Source organism: Lutra lutra, chromosome 8 (assembly GCF_902655055.1).
Source record: "Lutra lutra chromosome 8, mLutLut1.2, whole genome shotgun sequence".
Classification (NCBI taxonomy): Eukaryota; Metazoa; Chordata; class Mammalia; order Carnivora; family Mustelidae; genus Lutra; species Lutra lutra.
This window is the reverse complement of record NC_062285.1, coordinates 134818701-134841471: the sequence shown is the minus strand read 5'-3', so window position 1 is coordinate 134841471 and position 22771 is coordinate 134818701. Positions and strand designations below refer to the sequence as shown.

General features: G+C 59.6%; 2 protein-coding genes across 5 annotated transcripts in view; one reads left to right on the top strand and one right to left on the bottom strand.

The window, feature by feature from the left end:
* The window catches only part of TMEM184B (transmembrane protein 184B), a 44138-nt gene extending 33429 nt beyond the window's left edge, over positions 1-10709 (top strand). Inside the window, exons 4-10 of one of the 4 annotated variants that reach the window (XM_047740557.1) lie at positions 660-750; positions 1248-1323; positions 4120-4211; positions 5060-5229; positions 5619-5813; positions 7351-7371; positions 8238-10709. In XM_047740557.1, coding sequence (XP_047596513.1) covers positions 660-750; positions 1248-1323; positions 4120-4211; positions 5060-5229; positions 5619-5813; positions 7351-7371; positions 8238-8479 — 887 coding nt within the window. In that variant the 3' untranslated portion in view covers positions 8480-10709. Of the gene's footprint in view, positions 1-596; positions 751-1247; positions 1324-4119; positions 4212-5059; positions 5230-5618; positions 5814-7350; positions 7372-8237 lie in introns of all 4 variants that reach the window. The other 3 variants (XM_047740555.1, XM_047740559.1, XM_047740556.1) reach the window with 3 other exon arrangements.
* Positions 10710-12306: 1597 nt separating this feature from the next.
* MAFF (MAF bZIP transcription factor F) lies at positions 12307-22555 on the bottom strand. Its single transcript, XM_047742568.1, has 3 exons — positions 22324-22555; positions 14694-14759; positions 12307-14046 (listed from the first exon to the last, which is right to left on the bottom strand). Exons 2-3 carry the CDS (start codon positions 14727-14729, stop codon positions 13579-13581), a joined length of 504 nt encoding a protein of 167 aa, XP_047598524.1. The 5' UTR covers positions 14730-14759; positions 22324-22555; the 3' UTR covers positions 12307-13578.
* Between the last annotated feature and the right edge of the window lie 216 nt (positions 22556-22771).

The following is a 22771-nucleotide window of genomic DNA, read 5'->3' as shown; positions in this document are numbered from 1 at the left end:
ACAGAAGTCCTCTCGGCGTGCTGTGGTCTAGCGTTGACAGAGTACCTTGGTGCTGCCTGTCGCTGCTGCAGAGCTGTGTCTCTGTGGTGCCGTTGAGCCGCATCCGGACAGAGCTGGCCCAGCTGCCCCGCACATTTGTGCTTGATTTTGTGACGTTCGTTGCCACCCCAGAGCCTCTACTGGCGTGCGTACTAACCTGCCTCTCTGGGTGGTTGAATGGACAAAGGTTGTCCTGTCTCGTTCCTGCTGAAAATTTCTCCTGAGATCCCTCCAGAGAATGTTTTATTGTTTTGTTGTAAAACTCTGATCTGTAAGACACACGCGCGCACACACACGCACACAGTAACAAAGCCGGTACCTGTTGAGCCCCAGAATGTGCTCCCCAGCGAGCCCAGCCCTGTCTCCCCCTGCAATCTGGAACTTCGTGCTTATCACCGTGTGTCGCTTTACGGGGTGACCAGCAGCGTACATGCACGTACCGCACACAGCGTGACTCAGCTTTGCCTGGTTTGGTGACCATTGGAATATTCTCTGTGTGGGTCCCTGTGTCCCCGCGGCCCCGTGACCGTGGTGCCTCCACTCTTGTGGCTGTTTAGAATCCCACCATCTGTTTGCCCAGCCTGCTGGTCTGAGTGGTTTTCTCTGGACATCTCTCATAGCCCTGGTCATCTATAATTTCCTGAGCCTGTGCTACGAATACCTCGGGGGAGAAAGTTCCATCATGTCGGAGATCAGAGGGAAGCCCATCGAGTGAGTAGTTGGTCTCCCTGGAGCCCCCACAGCACCCTGTTTCCTGGGCCTGAGGGTCTTCGAGCTGTCCTGGTATCAGCCGGACACATAGACCGACCCTGCCCAGAACCTGGCCCTGTGGTGCCTCTCCTCCCTTCCCGAGCGACCATGGGGACGGTCTCACCGGCTCTTACTCCTTTTTTCTCCTCCTGTCCCCTCCTGTCTGCCTGTTTTTCCCTCTTGTAATCTTTCCACTCAGCACTTGGCAGGTTGGTTTGTTGTGTCCAGGCTGGTGCCCTGATGCCCCCCACCCCGGACCTCCCACCACCACCAGTGCAGACTCTCCCCAAGTGCTTGGCCTCCGGGCGAAGGCTGCCTGAACTCTGTGCCCCATTCCCAGCCTTGGTCTGCTCTCCCCAGGCTCGTGTGGATGTGAGGGAAGGCGGCCTCCCCCAGCCCCACCTTCTCCGAATCCTGGCTGTCTGCCTTCTAGCCTCCCCTCCGCTTGTCTCTTCCAGGTCCAGCTGTATGTACGGCACGTGCTGCCTCTGGGGAAAGACTTACTCCATTGGATTCCTCCGGTTCTGCAAGCAGGTGCGTGTCCCTGCACCGGCCCTGGTTGAGGGGTCCAGGCCAGGGTCCCAGAGCCTGGGAGCCACCCCTGCTCATCCGGCAGCGGAGGCAGGCTTAGGGCCAGAGGAGCCCACCTGCGGAGTTCCCATACCCTGTGAAGTACGCGAAGGCCCGGCCCCCACACCCCATGCCGTTAGGCATGCGTGCATGAGCCGAGCGTGCTCCAAGGGGCAGCAACAGGGTCCTGAGAGGGTCTGTGGCAGCCCCGGGCAGGAGGTGGTCCCATTCCTGCTCACTTCCACCAGGCGGGTCTTGGTGTGTGTGTGCGAGAATGAGGAGGCGCGGGGATTCTAGAGTCTCAGCTTGAAACCCCTCCTTGGCTGCAGCTAGAGGTCAGGAGTGCTTCTGCGTGAAAGCTCGACGGGCCTGCCGGGTCTCTGGTCTGTTCCCCATTTCCACCAGCTTCCGGTTTCCTCCGCTGCCTCCCCTGTGGTCTCCAGGAGCTGGGCGGAGGCCGCGCGGGGTTGTGGTGAAGCACTTGGGCCCGGGTGTCCGACCATCTGAGTTTGATTTTCAGCTTTTCCTCTTGACTGGGTGACCCTGGCGAGGTTATGTAATAGCTTCCTGAGCGTGACTTGGTTTCCTTCTGTAAAGCAGGCGGAACGATACTTCCCTCGAGGGATGGCACGAGGCCCAGGTGGGGGATGGATGGGAAGCAGTCAGCACAGACCCCACTCTTGTCGGGGGAGGGAGAGTCTGCCCCTGCTGGGACCTCTGGGTCACCAAGAGTAGTCACTGCAGCTACCAGAGGGCTGGCCTTTCCACTCCCTTCTGTGCAGGGACACTGCCCGCAGTGCAGGCACACCCACGTAGCACCTACCTGGACTGACCAGGTCTACACCCGGGTCTACGCCACAGGCCAGCTTCCAGCTCTGCCTTCCCCTGGGTGTTCTTCCATTCACAATCTCCCTACTGGGCCTGGAGGCAAAGAGTTAAAAGTGTCCCTGGGGTCAGGGTGGGTGGGGCCTTCCAGAGCCTTTGTTTACCAGCCTTTCAGCCCGCCCTGGGCCCAGCTGTGACTCACCCTTCTTCTTTGATGGGTATGTTGTGTACAGAGTTTTGATCCCATGATCACTAGCTTGCTACTCTGGTTATAAATGATTCCCCAGGCCCTGTGGGTTCGGATGTCCTGCTGCTGTTCTGGAAGCGGCAGGGGGAGGTGCTAAGAGGACAGGATTAAAGCGGCCTCTGCATCCCTTTCCCTCGGGAGAGTGCTGCTTCCTCTCTGCTGCTTTCTCCTGAGAAAGCCTGGGCCAGGGGCCCCCAGGATCCGACTCTCCCGGAGAGCTGGTGCACAGCCATCCTCTGGTCAGCCAGCCCCCTCTCCGCATCCCCCAGGCTGATGAAGAAGGTCTGGCCTGTAGCTCTGGGCCCCGGGGCGGGGTTTACAGCTCTGCAGGTGGTTCTGAACCCCCTCCTGGCTGGGGAACTGCTGCCTGGTTCCCCACCCGATCCAGGGCTGTGGTTGGGTGCAGGCTGTGGGGCCTGCTGATGCTGCCTCTTCTGCCCCTCTGGGCCTCGGTTTCCTCAGCTGTAACAGTGCTTTGTGGGGGGGGCCCTTGTACGCCCAGCTGACCAGGATGGCGGTGGCCTGTGGGCAGGCTTTTAATGCCCGCGCCTCCTTCCTTTGCCCCAGACACTGGTCCCGCTCCCTCAAGGTAGGTGGTGGGGCTGGGGAATTTGGGGGGCTTTCTTGGTGGCAGCATTGACCTCTGCGCTCCATCACACGTGCTTCCACGCACAGCCCAGGGCCCATGGGGACACCTCAGAGACTGCACTTGGGTCCCCAGTGGGGCAGAAATGTTGGGGTCAGCGGGTTACTTCCTCTGCCCCAGGGTCCTTGCCTGACTTGGAGCCACAGTGGCTCAGCCTTTTCAAGCTGCTCCCCTGCCGTGGAAGGGGCCTTACGGCTTAGACATGATTTTCAAGAGCCTGGTGTATTTGCTGGCTCTCTGGGCACCGTGGGTTGTCCTTGACTTTGCTGGAGCCTCTGGAGGGCACTGTGAGAACCTGGTTTAGGAATCCTTCCAGTGGCTGAGTGGGCCGGTGGAGGCCTTCATTGAACAACAGACACTGCCGTGGTCTTCAGCCCTGTGATGTGGGGCTGGTTACGTCCATTTGTTAGTGAGGTGACCGCTCAGAGGCTATGTGACTGCTCATGTGACCTTCTCCAGATGGTAACGGGTGAGGCCAGGATTCAGATTCAGATTCAGGATCCCAGACCTTGTGCTTTGAGCTGCCTCCTTTCTTGTGCTCCTGGAGGTCCCTTCCAGCCCCAGTGAGACCCCAGGGGTGGACAAAGGAGGACAGGAGGAGGCTTTGAGAAGGGCCCTGGCCCCCTTCCTGCAGCCCTCCATCACCAGCATCTACCCCCTTGCCCCGTGTCTGCTCTCGGCCTGTCGGTCTTGGTAGGAGCGCCTCCGTCTTCTTGTCCCTGGTGTGTCTCTGGCACATTCCTGCTGACCCCTTCTGTGAGAAGCCCTCCAGCGGGCTCCCCTGTCCTGTGCTCATCTGTCCCCCCAGCGGCCATCCTTCGTCCTTCCTTCTCTCGTCTGCTTACACGGCCGCATTATACAGCTGTCCCTTCACAGCTTCTGCCTCCCTTCCACACGGCAGTCCCCTCGGGACAGGACATCAGAACAACCCCCATCCCCACCCCCAGCATCCAGCACAGGCTCTCCTGGCCAGAGGACAGAGGAGGGGCTTGCCACACAGTTTCTTTGTTCGTCCCCAACTCTTGACCTTCTCCCCCGACAGGCCACCCTGCAGTTCTGCGTGGTGAAGCCACTCATGGCTGTCAGCACTGTGGTCCTCCAGGCCTTTGGCAAGTACCGGGATGGCGACTTTGAGTAAGCAGCGGGGGCCCCCTGAGAGGTGGGGGTGGGTGGCCTTGCCCCGAGGCTGTGATGCCCCACTTTAGGGAAGGGGGTGCCTGCAGACTGGCCCCATGCCCCTGACCTTCCTCTGAGGGGAGGCCGAGGGTGGCCCGTCCCTCCTCATGCCCCTGCGCATCCCTAAGCTGCAAGGCCCAAGCCTGGAGGTGATTATCGTCCTGCTTGGCCCCGCCTCTGGCACAGGAGCCAGCCCTCAGCCCTCATCACCCTCACGGACAGCCCACAAGCTGGTGCCTGGGGGTATGACCACTCCCAAGGCAGGAAGCTAGAAGGTTAGAGCCCTGAGAGGCCTGGCTTGAGTCCCTTGGAGAAGGCTTCTCCCATGTGGACGTCTTTTGTTTTGGGGGGCTAGTGAACAGGACCACACCCCGGCCCCGTGCTACCTGTACCCCACGGGACAGCCCCGCTAGGGCAGGTGAGCATCTGAGGCCTGGAGGGCGACAGAACTTTGTTCAAGTGAAAAGCAGAGCCAGGCTCTACGTCATTCTCATCCCTGTTGCTGGACCATCGGGCCGAGCCCCCTGGTGCTGGTGGCTTCAATGTCCGGGTTCCCACGAGGAGCCCGGGCACCGGAGCAGAGGCACAGGGCTGGCCTTCACTGTGGGCACACGCTTGCACCCCTCCCCTCCACCCCCTGCTTCTTGGCCACTTAGGTCCCTTTTTCAGTGGCTCATGGAGCACTGCTTGGGGAACCTTGCTGAGAACCATGGGGGTTGGCATACTGGCTGGGCAGAGGCGGGAGGGAGGCCTTTTGTCCCTCCAAAGGCTCTGTCCAAGCCAGAGAACGCTCCCCGTTCCCCCAGTGTCACCAGCGGCTACCTCTACGTGACCATCATCTACAACATCTCTGTCAGCCTGGCCCTCTACGCCCTCTTCCTCTTCTACTTTGCCACCCGGGACCTGCTTAGCCCCTACAGCCCCGTCCTCAAGTTCTTCATGGTCAAGTCCGTCATTTTTCTCTCCTTCTGGCAAGGTGAGCCTCTTCCCAGCCTCTATAAGGCCTGTGTTGTCTCTGGGCCATCCCAGCCTAGAGCCCAGACTTCTGTCCACTGGGGCCTCCTGGGTGGAACGTCTAGGCCCTCAGGAGCCTTTCACAGGAGCCATGGGGAACCTTCCGTGGGGCTGCCTCATGGATGGGGATCCAAGGGACCCCCGGAGTTGGTGGCCAGCAAGGAGCTGGCGGGGTGGGGTTTCCCAGACGCCTCAGCTTAGTGTCAGCATCTCAGCCCGCCCCGGGCGACCGTGGGCCCCGCTGCCCTCCTTGTTGGTGGGTGTGGCATCGGCGGGGTGGGGGCTGCATGTAGAAGGGGCAACAGGCCAGGGGTCCGCTCCAGGGCCACATGCCCGCACCTCCTCTTCCAGGCATGCTTCTGGCCATCCTGGAGAAGTGTGGGGCCATTCCCAAGATCCACTCGGCCCGTGTGTCCGTGGGCGAGGGCACCGTGGCCGCCGGCTACCAGGACTTCATCATCTGCGTGGAGATGTTCTTCGCAGCCCTGGCCCTGCGGCATGCCTTCACCTACAGGGTCTACGCTGACAAGAGGCTGGATGCGCAAGGTATGAGCCAGCACCGAGATGACCGCCCCCAAGAGCGGGCGAGGCCCTCCCAGGCCCTCCCAGGCCCTCCTGCCACGGTGTCCGACAGGCCGTTTTTAACAGCTTGCTCTTTACACCTGCTGGTTTGCCTCCTTGTTCGAAGACATTGGCGACCCCCGGTTGTACGTTAGGATGCCCCGGAGAGGCGTTGCCGGTCCCTCCTGTGCACCCCCCACCTCCCAGATTCGGCATTAAGTGGTCTGGGCTCAAACGGTGGCAGGGACCTTCCCAGCTCCCCCCAGTGGAGGGAACGGCCTCTGGGCTGCTCCTGGGCAGAGAGTAGATGGTCATGGCGGGCAGAAGTGGAGCCGGCAATGCCTGAAATGACTTCTCCGGTGGGGAGGTGGGTGGGCCTTGGAGGGTCCTGCTCTGACACACCCACCCAGGAGTTGGGCTTTTTCTTGCCGCCTTCCTTGTGGCCAGAGACGAGAACCCCACTTCCTAGGCCTCGCACCGAAGCCCACCACAGGCCCCGGGGAGTGGGGTGCTGCAGCGGGACCCCTCGGCCCTCTCCCTGACTGGAAAGAGACCTGCTGGCCACTAGTGGACGGGCCGGCACCCCAGGCCGCTCAGCTCTTGGGTGCCCAGCTGTGTTCTCCTGACACACTTGGCGGAGGGCTGGCGGTACCCCTTCTTCCGTCTGTGATCGCACACCTACCTGGTACCGGCCGCCTTGCTGCTGCCAGCTGCTGTCCCACGCGCTTCCCACTAGGTCCTCAGATCTGCAAACACCCACCCAGTGCTGAGCATGATGTCCCGTGAACCTGGTCCCAACAGAGCCTGCATCCTTAGGAAAGTCACCCTTGTGCCTGGAGCCTGGCGCCATAGCAGAGAACCCTTTCTCGGCCCTCGGGGTTTAAAATGTCACGTGTGGGGGCTCTGCAGAGGCCCAGTGGACACCTAGGCTGTATCTTCCCACCCGATGCTCCTGGACCACCAGCCCAGAAAAGAACAGCGTGGCCAGAAACCTAGCTCTGGCAGAGACCCCAGCCCAGCCCTCCTGGGGAAAAGCTTGGGGGTATCTATACAGGGCACCACGCCCCCTCACCCCTCAGCCTTGATTTCCTCATCTGTGAAGTGTCACGAGGTTTGTAAAGCGCGGGGCACTGGCTTAGCCATTCCAGCCAAGCCTGAAGAGAAGTGGGGGTGCTGGGCCACGACTTAGGTGTAGAAATGGGACCGCGATCAATGTCCTGTGTGTCTGCTGGTGGCTCTCCTGTCCCCCTGGATGAGAGCGTGAGCCCTGTGGGAGGGGTCATCCCTGAGTGGACGTGCCGTCCCCCACCCCCATCGCCCACTGGGTGCCGGGCTCCGAGGGGGCCGCTGGGGCTGCTGGGTGCTGGGTCGGGTGGGAAGTGGGTCTGGTGCCGTGTGCAGGCCTTGGTGGTGGGCAGATGGTGTCACTCAGCTGTCTCTTGTCTTCTCTATTTCTCTGGCTTCTCTCTCCCTCCCCTTCCACCCTCCACCCTGCTTTTGCCCTGGGTTTGGCCGCGGGCAGTGCCAACATACGGCCCTTACGGTAGGTTCTGCTCCCGGTCTTACACGTCTGTCCTGCTCCCGGTCTTACACGTCTGTCCTGCACGTCAGTCGTGGTCACCGTCACCGGCATGTCTCTTTCCCTAGTCCCTTCTCTGTGTTCCTGTCTCTCCCCACCAAGGCACCCCCAGGCAGCAGAGTTCAGAGGCCCTGCCTGCCAAGGGCTGCCCACCCCCCCCTTTAGAGTTTGCCTGCTTCCGTCCTGGTCTCTCAGTGTTCTGGAATACGCCCGCTGGGTTCCTGGGGCACAGTGTGTGTTAATGGGATATCCATGGCGGAGAACACGAAGGTGGAAAAGGCCCGCCAGATTGGAATTGGAAGACCAGGACTTGTCCCCCACCTCGGTTTTGGGTCTGGGGCCACTTCTCCCTACTGAATCCATGGAGGGAGAGTTCCTTAGAGGGGAAGTTAGGAGAAGCACATGAGGGCTTCTGCCCTCTCAGAGGGGAGCCGGTGAGGATTTGCAGGGCACCCCACTGTGGGTGCCGGAGGCGGGGGTGGGGGGGGAGGCGGGGGAGGGGGTTGGCTGCCTGTCCTGCCAGAGCAAAGGGGGGCCCCCAGGGGTAGGGGGCAGGGCTAACTCTCTGGGTGGACCCCTCCCCGACACTGCATCCTCCCTGGGGCATGCCATTCTCCACGCTGGGTCCCTTCCCACCAGCCACACTTACCAGCCCCCCACGGCTGCTCACCTGCCTTCTGTGCCCCAGCCAGAGAGCCGTTTCTTTGCCTGTGCCTCCTGATGCCCGGGACCCTGTTCTCTGTCGGGTGACACGGCCTTGGGGTGGCGCTTGGTCCCAGGACCGGGGCCTCCCTGCCCCTCACCCCCGCTTCTGGGCTCCTACCCTGCAGGCCGTTGTGCCCCCATGAAGAGCATCTCCAGCAGCCTCAAGGAGACCATGAACCCACACGACATCGTGCAGGACGCCATCCATAACTTCTCGCCCGCCTACCAGCAGTACACGCAGCAGTCCACCCTGGAGCCCGGGCCTGCGTGGCGTGGTGGCGCCCACAGCCTCTCGCGCTCCCACAGCCTCAGTGGCACCCGCGACAACGAGAAGACTCTGCTGCTTAGCTCCGATGATGAGTTCTAGGTGCGGCTGCCGGTGGGGAGGACTGGCCCCACGGCCCAGGGCAGGGCATGCCCCCCTCTGGTCCCACGTGCGGGCGGGGAGGCAGGCTGGCACAGCTTTGGCATTGCCCGTTAATTTATTGGACCGGAAACACTCACCTGTCGCTCCCAGAGGAATAGCCGGAAGCTGTCGGCCCAGGGGACAGCCCGGGCTCACCACGGGGGCCTTCCGGACTGTTCACGCGTGGCCAGCCCTGCTGACGGGCGAGGGACGGAGGATGCTGGGAGCGACTCCTGTGCCCCTATGGCTTGTCCTGCCACAGCGGCCTGGTGGGACCAGCTGTGGCCGTGGTGGAGCCGCGGCCATGGCCCTCTCAGCCCCCACGTGGGTCCCTCTTTTCCCCCGAGACTGACAGCCCCACCCCCAGCACCGTGCAATACTCTGACCTGGGCTCTTTCCTGCCTGCTCCCTCCCTTGTGTCCCCTGTCCGCGCTAGATTAGCCTCAGCCTCGGCCAGAGGGGTGGGAGGGAACCCAGATGCTCCCCGCGCCCCCTCCTGACCCAGGCTTGCCTGGCATGCTGCAAGGACCAGAGGGACACCAAGAGCCACGTGTCCCATGTTGGAAGGGAGCTCGGGTGCATCTGGGCCCCTCTTCTGTTGACAAGGCCCTCTCGTAGCAGGGGTCTCTGGGCCCCTGGTTGTCTTCTCCGTGGCTGCCCTCCCTGCCTGCCTCGCCCCTTCCTCCTGACCTGCTGAGGGCAGCCAGCGGCCCGCACTGCCCTGTCCCTCAGGGTCTTTCTTCTTGAGAGCACTTTGGGCAGAGCCCTTGTTGCTTCCTGGCTGCTGAAGGGGTTGGAGGCTCCCAGCCCCTTTCCCAGGCTAAGCAGTGAGAACCTCCGCAGGGTCCTGGTCTTGCCCTAGGGCTGCTCCTTCCCGTTTCAGGGGAAGGGTCTGAGTCTCCACATTTCAGACCAGCTTTTGGAGGAGCAGCCCTACGGGAGGGAGGCGAAAGGAGGGGGCGTGCAGCCGGGAGCTGAGAAGTGGGAGGAGTGACCCCAGACTCCTTTCCCTGGCGCCGTATCCACACACGGCCTGGAGTCCTGCCTCGGCTGGCCCCTTGGCCCATCTCTTCTGTGCCTTAGTCACATACGAAAGCTCCCCTGCCCCGGGCCCTCGGTCTGTCTGGCTGCAGACACTCCCCGGGGGCTCCCTCTCAAGCTGCTGGCACTCAGGGGACCCTGCTGCGCTGGGCCAAGCACCCTGGACAGGCCTTAGGGGATGGCCAGGATGGCGAGTCCCCTCCCCTCGCTCACCTCCACACCTAAATTCCCGGAGCCTCCGTGGCCAGAGTCCCCAGGCAGGCTGGGCTTAGACTGGCCACTGTCTTAGGAGGAGCCTCCTGACAGTCACAGTGTGTGTTCTGTCTTTCGGAACCCAGAGGGCACTTGGGTTTGGGCCCAGACAGCCTGGGGAAGGTTGTAGGGTGAGGAGGGCCCCACCCTGTGGCACCAGAACTTCTCTTCCTTTCCGTTCATTCCTGGAATGAATGTGCCAAGGGTCCAGTGGGGGATTACACCCCTGTCGTCTTCCCAGGCTGCCCTTGGCCCTTGTGACCAAGCTGGCTCCCCACCCCCTGCCCCGGGGTCACAGAGGCCTGGGGGGGCGGGCTGGAGGCTGGCTCTTGGGGCCGATCTGGTGGGTCTGGCCAGCTGGTACCAAGCTGCCCAGGAAGGTGGCAGGTGGGAGCAGGCTGTCTGGGGAGATCTTCGGTCCCCACTCCCCACTTTGCTTTCATAGATTTGTGTGATTCTCCTTCCAGGCCAAAGTGTGCTGCCGACTCCCTGCCCCCTTGTCTTGGCTGCCCTGGCACTTGCTGGCTAGCATGGTTCGTGGGGGGACACAGAGGAGGGGCTCTGGGGCAGGGAGCTAGTGGCCCCCGGGGAGTTGAGGGGCCGGGAACAGGTGCCCACCCACTCCACCCTTCTTTCCTAGGATGCATAACCTTTTTTTTTTTTTTAATCCCTTCCCCCGATAGAGTAGCTCTTTGTACATAAAAAATACTTGAAAACCGAACTGTATGATGTATGAGAGGACAGAGTCCCCTAGTTTTGTATCTCGTGTATGACTGCCATGAGTTCCACCAGAAAGCCGCTCTATTTTGGTCTCTGTGACATTTTAAATGCGTGACAGAAGTGAGCAAATAAAGTAAGAAATATATATATGAGATAATATAGATTGTATTGAAATCTCTGCTGTCTGTGGGTGAGGTTTTTTTGCCCTTCCTCTTCCCCGCCTCCCGTGTATGTGTTTGGGGCTGGGTTTGGTGGTTGTGGGCAGGGGTCTCCTAGGAAACCAGCTTCCTTCCAGGGCACCATGTGTAGGTGACAGGGGAATGGGGGAATTCACAGGGCCAGAGACTGACACTGGGCTCCAGGCTCGCACTGGATGAACTGTCTCCCTCTCCTCCAGCTGGTGGGAGCCAGGGGCAGCTATGGCCACAAGGGACCCGCCCTCCCCACCCCAGTGGGTGGATGCCCCGTTCCCCCTTCTGTCCGCCAGCCAGAGGGCCCCCTGCACCTCCAACACCAGCAGCCGCATTCCCACAGGGGTCTCCCAGGGGCTTGAAGGGATTTCCAGGCTTCCTTGCTCCTTGCAGCCTATCTTGATGACTCCCTGAGCCCACCCTCCTGCCCCAAGGGTTAGTCCCTGCCCCAAGGGTTAAGGAGGCCAGGTACCAGGCCATGGCCACCCACTTTCGGGGAGGAGGGGTTGGTGGGCTGACAGGAGTGCTCAGGAATGCGGCGTGGGCGGGGGGGGGGGAACTTCCCAGCCAGCCTCGAAACTCCACTTGTCCTGCCGAGGCTTCCGGCTGCCCTTTTGCAGGCCTGAGCTCAGCATCCCCGGATCAGGGATCAGGATGACGGGGCCTCAACGTGAGAGGGGGAAAAAGGCCAGTGGACGCTGCCAACCCATGCGGTTTGACCCTTCCCCAACTTTCAAAGCCCACAGCTGCCACAGACGTGGCCTTCTCCCTCAGCCTGTGTGTGTGTGTGTATGTGCCAGCGCGCTGTTGTGACCGTGTCCACTGCGTGTTAAAGCTTACAGCCCCTCGGGTTTCCCGGTGCTTGTCACACCTATGCCCTTCGAGTACCTTCTCTGTGCAGGGAGGCTCTAAGAAGCTAAAGAAACCATCACAAGTCTCATGGCTAGAAACAGGCACACACGGATTCAAACCCTGATTTCCCTGCCCCCCAGACCGCTGTACCCTCCACTTCTCTTCAGGGTGTCCCCAAAGGGCTGGCAGACAGAGAGGAAATTATAGTGAGTTTGGAGCGAAAGAGGAGATACAGGCTTGCCTTTTAGGCCTGCAGGCTGGGCCTGAAGAAGCCACTTCTGTCTCGGCCTCCCTTTGCCTTCCGGACTGTAGGGAAAATATTTTCTACTTGGCTGTAGAAAGTCAGGCCTCGGTGGGAAAGTGCTGGAAAGATTACTCTTAAATCCGGGAATTTTCCTCTGGGCGGGACTGTTTATTCAGTGAAGGGATGCCAGGGATTTAACCCTACATTTCATTGTCACCCTGGCTTTGTCTTCCCCTGGGAGGCTCCAGGGAACCAGAAGGAAGAACAGTAGTTTTAGCAACAGTCCCCCCCGCCGCCCCCCTCCCCCAGCAAGAGCTAGTGAGAACCAATGGCCCAGTTTCTTCATTTGCAACACGGGGCTAGCCCCCCACTCCAGCAGGGGGGCCTGCCTGGGGTTATAAGCAGAACTCCAGCTTCAGCCCCTCATTCAGAACCCATCCCACCCCCCCACCCCCTCCAGAAACCATAGCCCAGGGACTGACACTTGGTCACTGTGGAAAAAGAGAATTTGACTTTTATTCAGAAAGTCTACAAAATACAGAAGGCGGATAACTCGCTTACTGTAAGTCAGAAAATAAATAAATTCTGGGGGCCGGGTAAATTTTTTTTAACATTTTTTGGGTGGTTGTCGACCGGCTTTCCCTAAGTATAAGATAAAATGTGATTTATTTGCAGATATAAAATATAAAGTCCAGCACAGGGCCACACACCACTTTTCCCAGGGAGTGGGTGCTAGGTTTCCGGCTGGGGAGAATAACTTAGATTCGTGCAATAAATAAACAGCTGTATACAGGGCGGGAGGGTTGGGGCTGGGCTCCCCAGGAGAATGGCAATCAATGGCAGTGGCCACCCCTCAAGCCACAATGGTCCTTCTCAGGACCTTCTCAGGACTGCAAGACCTCAGCATCTGTCTTATCTTCCCACCTGCCACAGTCGATGGTTGCCTCCTTGGTCCCTTTTCTCTCTGGCTGGCCAGCTCCTTCCATCTCTTCCATCCTTATCACCTTCTCTGGCCCTCTACTTCTCTTCCCCTAACTCACAGAGGCAGCTCCCAGGCCAGGGAGGCCCTTTCATCATCCTTTCCAGTCCGTGTCCACAATGCCCCTGACAACCCTGGCTGGAACCTCAGGGCAGCTTGGCTTTTCCAGCTCAGCCACGAGACACAGATGGCCTTGAGCACTGGCCTGTCTGCTGGAGGCCTGTTTGCCTATCTCTTAACTGGCCCTCACTAGGTGATGTCTGATGATTCTCCCAGCTTTGGAAGGCCACGCACCCCTGGGCCCAGAGCAGAGGCGGGGCACATTAGCCTCCAGTCCCAGGAGACACATATGGGAGCCAAACCTAGTCCTGAATCCTGGGAGGGTTTGGAGGGGCTAGGACACGATCTGAGCAGACACTTTACAAAATGAGGGGTGGCCCTCTTCTCCCGGACAGCCCTTCTCTCTAATCCACTCTGTATCCCACTGTCCCAGTCTAAGACGGCTGGACTGTTCAGCCAAAAGAGACCCCAGACTTCAATATCACCCCACCGTTCTCACCAAAGTTGTCTCACCCCAAGGCCACCTATTAGGACCCGGTTATAGGGGCCACAACAGGAAGACAGCAGGCTCGGGAGGGATCATGTGCTCACCACGGGGCTGGTGGCTGCAGAGAAATGGCACCTGGGGACGAGACCACGCTTAGGCACTTTGGGAAGGAAGCGGGGGGTCGGAGGGGCGTGGCTTGGAAGTGCGGCGTGGCCGGGTGGGGCGGGGCGGACACTAGGAACAGGCTGCGGGGGAGGGGCCGGGGGTGGGGGCGGAGGCGGGGCCCGGCCCCAGCCCGGGCTCCGGGGCCGGAGCAGACTTAACGATGGTGATGACGCTGGCTGGCGCCACACGCGCGGCGGGCCCGCGAGCGGCCACAGAGCGCGCGAAGCCCTGCAGCGCCTCGCACTTGCCGCGCAGCGCGTCGAGCTCCAGGCGCATGGCTGCGTTCTCGCGCGCCAACTTGTCCACCTCGCGCTCCAGCTCCGACTTCTGCTTCTGCAGCTCCTCCTTCTGGCACACGCGCTTCACGCGGCAGCTGGCCGCATAGCCGCGGTTCTTGAGCGTGCGACGTCGCTGCTTGAGCCGCGTCACCTCCTCGGCGGAGAGCCCGCGCAGGTGCCGGTTCAGCTCGCGCACCGACAGCCCCATCAGCGCCTCGTCAGACAGATGCGGCGTGTTCTCGCTCAGCTCACGCTTGATCTAGGGGTAGAATGTTGGGCGCATGGGGAAACTGAGGCCCAGGGTCGCGCCCTGCCTGTGGATGCTGGCCCTGGTCTGGCGCGCAGCAGGATGCTGGAGACGGCTCCCCCACCCACCCCCAGTGTTCCTCCTGCACCACCATAGGCCCCAACGAGGAGGCTGGACTTGTTTGCTCCAAGGCCCCGAAGCGTTGGGGCGGGCGGGCGAAGAATCCAGAAAGGGGAAGCTGGGCCTAACCAGGATTTGAACACAAAAGGGACCACCACACCAGGGCTTGGCCCAAATTCTAACCCAGTGCATCAGCCTGGACTCAGCCAGAGAAAACCGGCCCAGAAAGCACCTTTTAAGTCCTCTCTAGCCCAGTAAGCACTGTGCTGATGGGGAAGCCAGCCCAGAGATGGAAGTGACCTGCGGGGTGGGGGGGGGGGGGGGGGGCGAGGGGGGCACCCAACCTACGACCAGAGCCCAGGCCTTTTGGTTTCCAGGCCAGGCCAGGCCTCTTGGTTTCCTAGGGCCCCATGAACACCTGAACCCTGCTGAGCCACCCTTGAGGATTCCAGGAACTGAAGGGGAAGTTGGGATGGGACAGTCAGCCTAGGCAAGGAGGGAGAGGGGGAGGACAGGGACAACAGGGGCTGCCTCCTCACCTTCAGGGCTTTGCTGGATAAGGGATCCACAGACATGTTTGCAAAAGGTGCCCTCTGGGCTGAGACCTAGGAGAGAGAAGAGACCAAGGTCACTTTCCTTTCTACTTTGAATAAAACCCAGACTCACTACCTTGGCATTCAAGGCCTCTGCTGCTCTGGAATTCCTGTCATACCACCTTTCTCCATCCCAGTGGTCCAGCCACACTGGTGCTGCTGAATGGTTCATTCCAGCCTCAGGGCCTTTGCACTTGCTTCTCTCTTTATAGCTGTCTTCCTTTTCATCTCCCCACAGCGACTCTTCATTGAGAGCTTTGCCAAATGTCACCTCTTCAAACTGGTTTAACCATCCCGGCTAAATACCTCTTATATCATCACATCACCCCATTTTATAACCCTCATGGTCACCTCTTCTGCAATAATTTTGTTTGGTTACTTGGTTATCTGTCTCTGTCCCACCTCTCCTCCACCAAAATGCACACACTCAGGAAGACTGTGGTCTTGTCATGGTATCAATGTGCCTAAGTCAGTGCCTGGTACATAGCATGTGCTCAATAAATATGCATCAAATGAATGGACACCCCCCTCCAGCCATTTGCCCATATGACGTCCAGAGATGCCTATATACAGCAAATTACACAAACCGTATTTGGAGCACCTGGCTGGCTCAATCGGTAGGATATGCAATTCCCGATCACAGGGTCATGAGTGAGCCCCATGCTGGGAGTAAAGTTACTTCAAATTATATATAAAATATATAATAAATATAAAATAATTTATAATTTATAAAAAATATATAATATACTATATATATACACATGTGCGTTTGTGGAAAGTCATTGACTATCATATATATAGATTATATACATATATACATATATATGTATACATATATACATATATATATATGTATACATATATACGTATATATATATATGATAGTCATATGATAGTCAATGACTTTCCAGAGTCCAACCTGTACCCCATCAAAATAAAACATTACCAGTCTCTTCCCCTCCACCCCAGCCCACGCCCTCCTCACCCAAATCTGTCTTAGGAAAGCTTTTCCTGCTTGGTACCCAGCACTAATGCAGCCCTGCCCTGGGCAATCAGGGCAGCCATACCCTAAACTAATGAGGGGCCCAGTGGCCCTCAGTGTCTCCCCCACAGGCCTGAAAACTCCATGTCTCTTCAACAAGTATTTTTTGAGCATCTACTCTATGCCAGACATCGGCTCTGGGGAGACATGGAGGGGACCTTCTGGAGGCCAGTGGCCACTGCTCGGGGCCAGGAAGGGGACTGTCTCCCAAAACCCCCTTGAAAGCAGCAGTCCTCTGTCCCCAGCAGATCTGATCTTCTCCCCCAATTCATTGTGAGCCTCCATGTCCTCATCCGATAATCCCGACGGGGAGGGGTGGTGGTGAGGAACAGAGGGGACAAGGCAGGAAGATGCCCTGTCGCCTGAGATGCGGCGTCCTAGCGATCTCATTAGCAATACCCGGGATGCTAGGGAACAGCAGAGGCAAATGGGGTCCAAGCCCTGGCTTCTTGAGCTTTCTATGGGGTCTACCTCACAGCTTCAGATCAGCCTCTGACACATTCCCGTAGGTTCCCCGTGTCTCTGGGACACGCTGTTGAAACGCAAAGTGCATGGACCTCGGTGCCAAACACCCGTGGGGCCTTTCCATGGTGGTTTCCCACTAGTTCGGATCCTGGCCCATCAGGTAACCGCTCTGTCCCTCGGTTTCCCCAGGGGTGACCCAGAGTTAGGTCACTGGTGTTACTTCTCTCTCAGGACCCTCCCACGGTTCCCATCTCACTTGGAGTACAGGCTCAAGTCATCACAATGGCCCACAAGCCCCCGCAGGATGCTGCCCCAGCGTAGACCTCTGACTTCACCTGCTGTGTGGTTCCCCTTCCCTCACTCCACTCCAGCCACGCCCTCCTCCTTGTGGTTCCTCACACACACCACTCATGCTCCTCCCCAGGGCCTTTGCACTGGCTGTTCTCTGGGCCTGGGTTTCTCTGCTCCCATATGTCCACCAAGCTTGCTTCCTCACCTTTGGGTCTCTTCCCAAATCTTCTGTTGTCACTCAATTTGGAATTCCCAGCCCCTGGCGCACGCGCGCGCGCAGACACACACACACACACACACACACACACACACACACACACACAGAGTCTCTCTCTCTCTCTCTCTCCCCCCACCTCCCTTCCTTACCTCATGTTCCTCCGTGGTACTTTCCACGTATGCATTCTTACTCATCTACTGTACATATCTGTTCAGTGTCTGCCCCCCCGCATTAGAGGGCCAGCTCCCCAGCAGCCGAGAGTCTGCTCGTCCCCTGCTGCATCTCCAGTGCCCAGAGCCTGGCACACTGCAGAGGTTCAAGGAATGGAGAATTCTCAGTGTGACTCAGGCCGAGATGCAGAAAGCCCAAGGCTTCTCTGGAGTCACCCAGCTCCTCCGGGCCCATACAGCCGGAGGGTGTGACACCCCAGAGGGAACAAGGAGTGGGACAGGAGGGGGAATGTGGCATCTGAAGAGACCCCCTCACAGAGGCCACCACCACAGCCCTCAGCCTGGGAAGGTCTTCAGGGCCACCCAGGCTTCCTATGGTGTCGCTGAGGCCCAGAGAGCCCCAAGTCAGGACCCTGGCCTTTCACAGATGCCACCTGGAGACCCTCCTACACCACACCCACCAATCCTGCCCTTCACTGCAGTCCTCTTAAACAGCTGCCTTCCTCTCCCGCAACACTAGAACGGCCTAGAATGCTCTCCTGTTGGCCTCTGCTCAGTCCTCCACACAGCAGCACGAGGATCTTTCCAGCATGTGCCTCTGACCATGTCACCACCCAGAGGAAAACCTTCAGTGGCTCCTTATCCCTGGGACAGAGTCCAGGCCCACCTGCGTGGCATCCCAGGCTTGCTTGCCATCACAGCCCACCTCCACTTGGCACCTCCACACCCAGAATTTCTTTCACTTCCTCTCTCCCCCAGTCTATGGCCTCTGGGCAACTCCACGCCCTATGACACTTCTCCCCTGACCTTATCTGGCAGATTCCTGCTCTTTCTTCTGCCTTCCACACAGATAAGGCCTCCTCCAGGAAGCCCTCCTGCACCCACATGACTCTTCAGACACCACCCACCCTGGCACTTCTCTCTTATCTTGTAATGTTCTGTGCCCTTGTCTCCCCCACCAGACAGGGACTTCTGAGGCAGCAACCAGCAGTTCTGGGTCCTGAGGCCCCCAGCACAGGGCCTGGCAGGGAGCAGGCACTGGTGAGATGTGAGTGGGTGGTCTCTGACACCATGACCCAGCTTGTCAGTCTCTGAACCCAGTGCCAAGCCCAAGCCTAGCTGAACACTGTCCAGGAGAAAAACCTCCCACCCTATCTCCAACTCTTCCTCCTTTCCATCTGCTTCCTTGCTTCCGCATGGCAAGGACGGTACCCAGACTCCAGGAAGAAGGGAAGGGAGCAGAAGGGGTTCTACCTTCATGATGCTTGGCCCCCGGCTGGGATATGGGAAGCAAGGAAGGAGCAATGGATCGAGGCAAGCCTGGGTTTGAGTCCTGTACCTGTCTTCTCCAGGTTGTGAGACCTGGGGCAAGGTCCGCCTCTCTGGGCCTCCACTCTTCCTACAACTGTAGGAATCAGAATCAGATCCGATTCGGAATCAGACCTTACAACGGTGGGATCAGAACAGTACCTGCCAAGCGGTACAAACTGCAGAGCCCCGAGAGCAGCTGGGGGTTATCAGAATGGCTGAGTCCTTCCAGGAGGGGGATCAGGCCAGTTGCAGGCACCGGGACCTTGCGTGGACTCAGCCTCTTCTGGCTGGCTGGGGTTACCCAGGATAGGTCCCTGGAGGGCACCTGGCCCTGCCTCCTCACTTAGCCCAAGAGGAAGGGGCATCTCTTGCCTGAAGTCACGCAGCAGGTATTAAATGGTCCTGACCCCCAGCTCAGGGCCCTTTCTTCACTGCCAGCCACTGGATCGCTACCCCCGCCACCCATTTTTTTTCTCTTCTTCCCTTGGAGGCCAGCAGAGCCAACCTCCAAGGTCTGCAGGTTCCCAACACTCCTTCGGAGGCACAGAGAGTGAACTGATTCTCAGGGATTCACAGTGGTCTGGCCCAGCCAGCAGCCACCAGCTCTCCTGCACTCCCCTCCCTGGCCCCTGGTCCACTCCAGAGACATCCTGTAGACGGCCCACCCACTGGCATGGGCTCCTCGCTGGCTGCTGAGCCATTCTGCTTCCTCTGTGAGGACAGAGGGAAAAAATGTGTTTTCCTGGGCCTTGGCAGCCAGCACTGGTGCAGCCTCCTCCCTGCTGGAAGGGGAGCAAAGCTGAGAGAACCCAGCACCGCAGGGAAGCAGGGGCCTTGCATTCTAGCTCTGGGACTCTGCCACCCACTCACATTCACTGCGCGTGGCTTCAGATCCACCACTCCCCTCTCGGGGCCTCAGTTTCCCACCATGCCCAAACTTCACCGAGCCTAGAGGACTTTCCAGCACTGATTACTTTGGAGTTTTGAGTGGCAGATTCTGGTCCAGAATGGAACTCCAAGACCACCAACAGAGTGGAGGCCCTGGAGAAAGGGGAAGGCAATCAGGGAAGGCTTCCTGGAGGCAGAGGCATGAGAACACAAACTCTGGCTCTGTCAGCCTTGACCGTCCCTCCGTTCCACCTGCACAGCTGGGGACCACTTCCCCTTTCAGCGGAGCTATGACCACAGCCGCCTCCTCACTGGCCTCCGGTCTCGCTTGCCTCCAGGGCCGGCCCTGTCATCTGTCCTCATCTCACTGATGACAGCTGACACAAACCTACAAACCAGCCCAGGCTCAGCCCACTTCAAAACCTTGCCACGCCAGCCTCCTTTCCAGCCCGCACAGCAGGGCCCCCATGTCTCTGTCGGATTCCCTCTCCACTCCCTCCCAGGATCCTCACGCTCACAACGAATGAAAAAAAGGACAGTAACCTACCATTCTTGTACATTTCCCACAGGGAGTGTGTCTGTGTGTATCTGTGTGTGCCTGTGTGTGCCTGTATGTGTATTGTGTGTGTGTGCATGTGAAGGAGGATGGCACCTGGATCCTGAACGATCTGCTCACTTTTGAGAGACTGCTTCAAGAATCCCGTAGCTCCCTCAGGCTTCCTGCTTCCCTGGGGTTCCCAGCCCTTTTACTCTAAGTGCTATGTTGTTCTTCCAGGATGTGGATCTAGGCTCATTCATTCATTTCATCAGCAAACCTCCAAGAAGCACCTATTCTGTGCCAGACTTGTTGCTGGGTCCCAAAGGCCCAAAGAAGAATCACAACCCCAGCCCTTAAGGGCTTCACAGGTGACCATCCCTCCATCTGACAACCCAGCTCACTGGTCACCTCCTCAGGGAAGCCTCCCTTGATTGCCCAGGCTAAGTCAGAGTCCTGTTACATACTTGCAAATCACAGAGCCTTCTGCCTCATACTACCCATCTCAGCTGTGGTTTTGCACAGAGTTTGGTAGCTCTTTCAATTTTGTCTCCCCTTCCTCGACCGCAAGGTCCCGGAGGGCAGGCTCTAGATCTTATGTGTTCACCATCTTATTCCCAGCATCTGGCCCATGACAAGGTCCACTGAAACTCAGGCTAAAAGTGTCAGGAAGGAGGGAGCCACAGGAGCCCATGTTCAGTCTCAGGCTCTAGGGAAGGCCCAGAGGTGATTCAATGGGAGTCAAAACTCTCCATCTGTGATCCAACCAGTCACTTCCCCTTGTCCCCTGAATCTCCGCCCTACTGGGGGATGTTTCCTGTCCAGCTCTGAAGGATGGGCCTGCGCAGTTCCTGTGCTCCTGGCCGCCACCTCCCTTACTCAAACCCTATACTCCTGGACATCCCTGGCTCCAGACTGGGGCTATGGACTCTCCTTTCTCTCCTACAGGTCCGTCCCTCCCCATTCTACACCCATCCTGCCACCCCACATAGCCTAGTTCCTGCTGCAGTTGGAATCACTCAAATTCCCAGCCGTGGAAGCAGAACTCACCAGAGCTCAAAGATTCAAGGTTAAAAGATCATCTGGTTTCTCACCCCAGCAAGTTCAACACACCCCCCCGCAACAATCTAAGCTTTGTAGATGGGAGGGGCGCAGAATAGGAGGAAGATATCCCTAACCCCTATTTCATCCCACAGGACTGATGAGAAAAGGCTAGGTCATGGCCCTACCCCTCACATATTAATCCTTCATGGACCAAGACCACCTGTGCCACTGCCTGTTGACCATGACCTGGGCTAGCCCAGGGTGAGGACTCTGGGTCCCAGGGCTGGCCCAGGCCTTCAACTAGCTCCTCAGGTCCAACCATCAGTAGGTTTGTCTGACTAATCCCACCTGGGAACTGAAACCACCAGGAGGGCAGAAACCAGCTCCACCCCACCCTCCCGGTCTCACCCTCCCCAACCCAGCAGGTACAACCTCCAGAACCAGGACCAGCCAGAGGAGCCACGAAAGAGAGGGGGCCAGGGACTCCTTCCCACCTCCCACCTTTGCGGTGGGTTTTCTGGCCCTTCTTCCTCCCAAGAGGCAGGAGATGGGCAACCCTGGGGATGAAGGAGAGTCCCCAGAGTCTGCCTTCCCCAGGCAGCTGGACAACCTGGGGACAAGGACAGAGGCACCAGCCCACTTTGTTGCCGGACCCATCGGTGGGTGCTGAGGCCAGGGGTGGCTCTCTCATCTCACCACGCCCCCCCCAGCCCCCCGCCCAGCCGGGTGGGGCCTTTGATACTTTGCCGCACCCTGTGGCTGCAGGCGCCGGCTCTGGGCGGGGGACAGACACCGCAGTCACATGGCCATGTCCCCGGGAAACTCCAGGGACAGCAAGGGCCTGGCTGCAGGCTGGTAGGAAGGGGACAGCCCCAGGGAGAATTCCCGGACCCCCGTGTGACCATGGAACGGGCCACTTCCCTCGACCGAATCCTCATTCCGCGTTTATTCCTGTGGGCACACTCTCTCTGAGGTACACACCGCTGGCCACAGGCCCAGGGTCTTCACTGCCCTGGGAGCGCGCGGGTCGACACAAACACCACACACACACACACACATACACACACACACTCACTCTCTCTCCCCCTCTCCCTCTCTCTCTCACGCACGCACCAGGCAAGATAAGAGGGACACTGGCCCGGGAACACACACACACACACACACACACACACACACACGCCCGCCTTCGGACGTAAACAAACCGCGCACGCACGGCCCGCGGGCAGCGGTCCAAGGACTGTTCTCACCGAGTCACGTACGTGCACACACCGCCCCCCGCCCCGCCTGGGCGGACGCTAACGCTCGCCCGCCTGTGCTGTCCCTTCCTGCCCGGCTCCGCCGCCTCCCCGCGCGCGCCCCCAGAAGGGGCCCGTCTCCGCACCCCACCAAGCCTGCCTGGACCCCGTCTCGGCCCCCGCCCGGACCTCTGGTCCCCGCCCCCCGCCCCCCCCAGCCCCCCCAGCCCCCCCCCCGCCAGCCGTCCGGGCGAGGGATACACCGGGGCGCCGACGGAGCGGGCGTCGGTGCCCCGCCCCAGGCACGTTCCCGGGCGCGGAGACCCTGCCGCCTCCGCTTTCGCGCGCCAGTCCCGGTCTCGGGCCCGCGTCCCTCACCCGCCTCTCTGCCCGCTTCGCCTGGCGCCCCGGGCACGCGCGGCTGCTGCTGCCGTCCGGGCTTGCTGTCCCGGCCCGCGCCCTGGTCCGTCTCGTCTCCGGTCCCGACCGCGGGTCGCTCCGAGCCCGGCTCCCGAGAGCGCCGCGCCGAGTTTTGTTGTGGGGCGGGCGGCGCGGGGGGCGGCGCGGAGTTGTAAGGCGAGCTTCCCGGAATTACTCACTCACAAGATTCCTTTCATTCATAAAAACCCAGTCATGCGGTGACGTCACCGCCCGGCGGTCCCTTCGGCCCGGAGAGGCCTCCCGGCTCTCGGCCCCGCCCCCATATGGCCCCGCCCACAAGGGGGCCCCATTCCCCGCCTCCCCCCGCTCAGCCTCAGCGCTGTCGGGATTCTCAACCCGGGTAAGAACATGGACTGGGTGCGTGCATTCACGTGATACCTCGCGA

Coding starts and splice junctions, on each gene's coding strand:
- MAFF (XM_047742568.1), bottom strand. CDS start 14,729: ATGTCTGTGGATCCCTTATCCAGCAAAGCCCTGAAG. Junction 14,047..14,693: donor TATCCAGCAAAGCCCTGAAG/GTGAGGAGGCAG, acceptor TTCTACCCCTAG/ATCAAGCGTGAGCTGAGCGA.